Source organism: Nansenia antarctica, assembly GCF_963989245.1.
Source record: "Nansenia antarctica genome assembly, chromosome: 10".
Lineage (NCBI taxonomy): Eukaryota > Metazoa > Chordata > Actinopteri > Argentiniformes > Microstomatidae > Nansenia > Nansenia antarctica.
Window position 1 is genome coordinate 35,440,406 of NC_137680.1, and position 6,481 is coordinate 35,446,886.

Consider the following 6,481-nt stretch of genomic DNA (forward strand, 5'->3'; position numbering starts at 1 on the left):
ACACACACATATACTCAGGGTCACATATATACTGTACAAACACACACATATACTCAGGGTCACATATACAATATACTGTACAAACACACATATACTCAGGGTCACATATATATTGTACAAACACACACATATACTCAGGGTCACATATATACAGTACAAACACACATATACTCAGGGTCACATATATACTGTACAAACACACACATATACTCAGGGTCACATATATACTGTACAAACACACACATATACTCAGGGTCACATATATACTGTACAAACACACACATATACTCAGGGTCACATATATACTGTACAAACACACATATACTCAGGGTCACATATATACTGTACAAACACACACATATACTCAGGGTCACATATATACTGTACAAACACACATATACTCAGGGTCACATCTGGACTCTAAAACACAACATGTCTCACCTTTGCAGGTACTCTGCGTTGGCCTCAGGATACATGTCCTTCCTCAGGTTGTTACTGATGTCCACCACCACCTGACATGGACCAAGGAGCTCCTCATTAGTCCTCATAAGTAGTCACTGATCTTAAAACCTCACTTTAATTATGTTTGAGACTGAGAGACTTGAGATCTTATTGGGATTCCAAAGCCCTCGGTACTGTGGGTGAATTTCATGCACACATGTTCAGTGTTTCTTAATTTTCTATGAATTTGAAATGAATCCAATAAGAGATGTTAGTGGACGTGCTGAGTGAACTGACCTTCCCCTCAAGCTGTGCTGCCAGAGGCTTCAGGAAGTGGTAATGTTCCCTCTGAACAGCCATGAAGACCAGACTAGCTGACTGGGCTGCTGCTGCGTGGCTCAACACCTGGAAGCACATCACCATAAACACATCATCCATAAACACCAACACACATAGAAACACTAATACATACATCATCCATGAACACCCTAACCCTAACACACATAGAAACACTAATACATACATCATCCATGAACACCCTAACCCTAACACACATAGAAACACTAATACATACATCATCCATAAACACCCTAACCCTAACACACATAGAAACACTAATACATACATCATCAATGTATACACATCATCCATAAACACCAACACACATGGAAACACTAATACATGCATCATCAATGTATACACAGAACATATGGACTAGGCATACATTGTATACACTCCACATATGTATACAGTACAGTATTATATCATTTTCCCACACATATTTACACCTGCGCTACACGATACAGGATCAACATGTTGACACACTGTAAACAGCAGCAAGTTCATTGGTGCATGCAGGACCAACAATAAAAAATAAACAATGGACCAAATTAGTTTTTTTATAGGCAAATAGCTCTTGCTTCTATGACATACAGTACTACAAGTTGCTAAAAATAACATCGTGGGAGATAGCTGTGTGATTATTCTGACCGAAACCTGGCTAAATGACACCATCGTGGACTCCGCAGTTAGCTTGGAGGGTCGGACACTACACCGGGCGGACCGCACGCAACTCAGCGGCAAGTCAAGAGGGGGTGGGATCATAATATCGACGAAGGATAGCTGGTGCTTAAACACGAAAACTGTAAGTAGCCACTGCTCCCCAGACCTGGAATACTTGACTGTTAAATGCCGACCCACATACCTCCCGAGGGAGTTCTACGCGTTGTTCATAACATGTGTACATAGCGCCTAGCGCGGACGGTAGCCTAGCATTGGCGCGGCTATATGACGTCATCAGTGGCCAACAAAGCACTGATCCACAGGCTATTCACATCATAGCAGGAGATTTCAATCATGTCGACCTGAAGGCAGTACTACCCAAGTTCTATCAGCATGTGAAATGTGCAACAAGAGGAGAAAAAACACTGGACAAGGTATACACCAACATCAAACGTGCTTACAAGGCTAGTCCGCTAGCTCATCTAGGCATGTCTGACCATGTGTCAATCCTCCTGATCCCTGCATACACTACCATGGGGAAAAGTGCTCCCATCACCACTAAGACTGTCAGAACCTGGCCAGAAGGGTCCGCTCCACTGCAGATCTGCCTAAATGACACCCTATGGCAGGAATATGAGCATGAGGACCTGGAACAGTACACGTCGTCGGTTCTGAACCACATAGTGAACTGCACCAACTCAGTCACCGTGGACAAACGGGTCCGGGTCTACCCCAACACGAAGCCATGGATGACTGGGAAGGTCCAAAAACTGATCAACGAGAGGGACAACGCCTTCTTCGCAGGGAAGAGCACACCGCTGTACAGCTCCACCAGGGCCAACCTAAAGCGCGGAATCAAAGCGGCCAAGGCAGACCACAGAGAGAAGATTGAGGAATGCCTCCTGAGCAACGACTCCAGGCGGATGTGGCAGGGGGTTCAGCAGATGACAAACTTCAGAGCCAACAGGCTCACAGCCGCAGAGGACGACCCCCTGCTGGCGGGAAAGCTGAACACCTTCTACGCCCGGTTCGACGAGGGGCGAACGGAGGTAACCGCAACACAAACACCACTCTCTCCAGCTCTCAGCAGCCTCACCCTCACAGAGCATGAAGTGAGACGCGTACTGAAGGCGGTGGACCCCAGGAAAGCCTCGGGGCCGGATGGCGTCCTGGGACGGGTGCTGAGAGACTGCGCCGACCAGCTGGCCGGGGTTTTCACCAACATCTTTAACCAGTCCCTGTCCCAGGCCACCGTCCCACCCTGCCTGAAAACCTCAACTATCATCCCAGTCCCGAAGAAAAGCACGGTGAGCTGCCTAAACGACTACCGCCCGGTGGCACTCACACCAATCATCATGAAGTGCTTCGAGAAACTAGTCCGGGCCCACATACTCACATGCCTCCCGCCCAACCTGGATCCATACCAGTTCGCCTACAGAGCCCACAGGTCCACAGAGGACGCCATCGCGACGACTCTCCACGCCACTCTATCCCACCTGGAGAGGGGAAACAGCTACGCGAGACTGCTCTTCGTGGACTTCAGCTCCGCCTTCAACACCATCCTTCCAGACAGGCTAGTGACCAAACTACTAGACCTGGGTCTATCACACTCTATATGTGCGTGGATCAAGGACTTCCTGACCGACCGCCCCCAGAGGGTGCGGGTGGGCCCCCACACCTCCACAGCCCTCAGACTCAGCACTGGGTCCCCCCAGGGCTGCGTGCTAAGCCCCATCCTCTACAACCTCTACACCTACGACTTCACCCCCGTCCACCCCAGCAACTCCATCGTAAAGTTTGCAGACGACACCACCGTGGTGGGATGTATCTCGGGGGGGGACGAGGCGGCGTACAGGGATGAGGTAGAGCAACTGAGCAAGCTGTGCAAGGTTAACAACCTGCTGCTGAACAAGTCAAAGACCCAGGAAATCATCGTAGACTTCAGGAGGAAAAAGTCTGAGATCCAGCCCCTGCTCATCGACGGAGAGAGCGTGGAGAGAGTCTCAACCCTCCGATTCCTGGGGATGCACATGCGGGATGACCTGACCTGGAAGGACAACACAAAAGGCACCATCAAGAGGGCACAACAGCGGCTATACACCCTGAGATGCCTCAGGAAGGAACACAGCAAGCAGGAGATACTGGTGACCTTTTACCGCGGCGCAGTGGAGAGCATCCTCACCTACGGCATCTGCAACTGGTTCTCCAGCTGCACAACAGCGGAGAGAAATGCGCTACAGAGAGTCGTGAGAACAGCACAGAAGATCACCGGCGCCCCCCTCCCCTCTCTGGAAGAGCTGTACAACACACGCTGTCTCAGGAAGGCCTCCAAGATCTCCAGGGACCCGACCCACCCTGGGTACGTACACTTTACCAGATTGCCCTCGAAAAGGCGGTTCAGGACCCTGGCCGCTAAGACAAACAGACTGAAGAACAGCTTCTACCACAGGGCCGTCCAGGCCCTGAACACAGCAAAGACCTAAGTTCTGGGCCCTGGACAGTCTGGACGGATTGTATGGCAGCTGCTGGACTGAAAAAATCAGGTGTAGTGCTGAGGCACAAACATGTACATTTCAAGCCTGCAAACTGTGACACTTTAAATAACGTGAAACAATACTATTGTGCAATATGACAACCCTAGTCGTCTATCTGTACAGTATAGTACAGTGGATAGTGTACATAGCCTTTATTTATGTTAACCAGCTCCTTCCCTTCTTGTGATTTTTTTTTTAAAGTGTTTTTTTTTCCCTTTCCTAACACCAGGGGAGCCACCCCTCCTAAATGTCGTTGTTTGGTACCTGTACTGTAGCAATGACAATAAAGTCCATTCATTCATTCATTCATTCATTCAGTAGCTACATACGTAATGGGACAGTGAAGCATTGTTTCTTCTTTTGGCCTTACACTCCAAAGGTTTGGATTTTAAATCAAATCAGTTACTATGAGGTTAAAAGAACACATTCTCCGCTTTTAACCCATTTCTTGGACAGGGTTTATCCTAACCCTAACCCATATAACCCATATCCATATCACCCATATAACCCATATCACCCATATAATCCATATAACTCATATAACCCATATCACCCATATAATCCATATCACCCATATAATCCATATCACCCATATAATCCATATCACCCATATCACCCATATAACCCATATCACCCATATAATCCATATAACCCATAAAACCCATATAATCCATATCACCCATATAACCCATATCACCCATGTAACCTATATAACCCATATAACTCATATCACCCATATAACCCATATAACCCATATAATCCATATAACCCATATAACCCATATAATCCATATAATCCATATCACCCATATCACCCATATAACCCATATCACCCATATAACCCATATCACCCATATAACCCATATCACCCATATAATCCATATAACCCATATCACCCATATAGCCCATATAACCCATATATAACCCATATCACCCATATCACCCATATCACCCATATAGCCCATATAACCCATATGTACCTGAGCTCCCTGAGGCAGAGGAGTGCAGCTGTTCGGTCTCCGACTCCCAAACACCACCCCGTACCCCGCCTGGAGCAGACGCTGACCCAGAGAACGCCCCAGGTCCCCCGTGCCAAAGATACACAGCATCTCCCGCTCAGGGGGGGCGGTGACAGACACCCCCACCTGGGACACCAGGGGCACACATTCTTTCTTCTCCTCACCCATTGGGTGACCATCTGATGTCATGGCGACACAGAGACAGGAGGAAGAAGCCTCCAGTCAGAGAGAGAGAGAGAGAGAATAATCCAGAGATCTGTGACAAAACAAGGCGAAGACCGTCGGCTAGAATTGCACCTCCTATAATTCAGTGTCATAGGTTGGAGTGTTTCTGGGTTCTGTGATGATAGTCCTCTGTGTTGTTGTTGTAGCTACTCTGAGTCGGCCTTTGTGTGTGAGATTCCTCACCGCCCCGTAGCCACACGTGTGTTTAACTCCTCAGTCTCTGCCTCTGTTTACCGAGCGGCTTCCTCCCCTGTCTGTCCGTCTCTCTGCCCGGCTTTGACAAACGTTTGTTTTTATATTTGAGTAAAACCTGCCCCACAGGAAGAGGGGGAGTGTCACTTCCAAAAGTGGGGAAACTACGCGGAGAAGTGTTACAGAGCATTCTGTGCCCGTTCTGTTTGTCTTTGTGCACGTGTTAGTGGAGTCAGTGTGTATCTGGGTCTGCGTCTGTCGTGTGTTATTGGGGGGTTAGGAAAGTCCTGTGTTATTGAAGATAGGAGCTTCTGGGAAGAGGCGTGAGGTTGTGCAACAGTGGAATTTATTACTACAGAGTTGCCAGATCCCTGCCTTTTCGGGGATTATGAATCATGAATTCAAGCTTGCACGCGCATGCGCACGCGCACACACACACACACACACACACACACACACACACACACACATATGACGCAACAGCTCATTGTCGGTGAAGCTTCACATCCACCCACACGTGTGTAGTTTTGGGTCGTGGTAGGCGATAGTGTCATGACTAAAAACACTAGTTTGGATTATTCATTGTGCCATGAGAAAACTAGATGGGTTAGCTTGTGAACCCCTGGCCTTGCCTGGGCCGTAGTATATATAATGTGTAGAGATGTACCCTGCTTATCCCAAACACTGGTGGAATGTAGGTCATCTGTAGCGAATTAGGGTGGAATGCACTCCCCCCCCCCCGCCCCCACAACCAGCAAATTACATCAGTCTTGTGCCGAGAAGATGTATGTTTTATGATTAGCGAGACATTACCAAACTTGTCAAGTTACGGTAAATTAAAACATCACCGTTTCCGTATTACTGTTATTATTCTGCTGTGTGTGCGTGCGCGTGTGTGTGCGTGCGCACGTGCACGAGTGTGTGTTTGTGTGTGTGTGTGTGTGTGTGTGTCTGTGTCTGGGTTTCCGTTAACCGGCAATTACCGGTCTTTGTCCGGTAACATTTGGTGAAGTCCGACAAATTGAAAAGTCGTCGGACATATTGTCCGGTGAAAATAATTCCCTTTGAA

At 47.9% G+C, this 6,481-nt stretch overlaps 1 protein-coding gene across 1 annotated transcript in view; it reads right to left on the reverse strand.

Moving 5' to 3' along the window:
* Nucleotides 1-5,477, reverse strand: part of steap4 (STEAP family member 4) — a gene marked incomplete at its 3' end in the record, with an annotated part of 68,310 nt that extends 62,833 nt beyond the window's left edge. The window contains exons 1-3 of the mRNA XM_080541245.1: nucleotides 4,957-5,477; nucleotides 739-846; nucleotides 442-512 (exon numbers count right to left, since the gene is read on the reverse strand). Coding sequence (XP_080397371.1) covers nucleotides 442-512; nucleotides 739-846; nucleotides 4,957-5,184 — 407 coding nt within the window. The 5' untranslated portion in view covers nucleotides 5,185-5,477. The remainder of the gene's footprint in view (nucleotides 1-441; nucleotides 513-738; nucleotides 847-4,956) is intronic.
* Nucleotides 5,478-6,481: the final 1,004 nt, after the last annotated feature.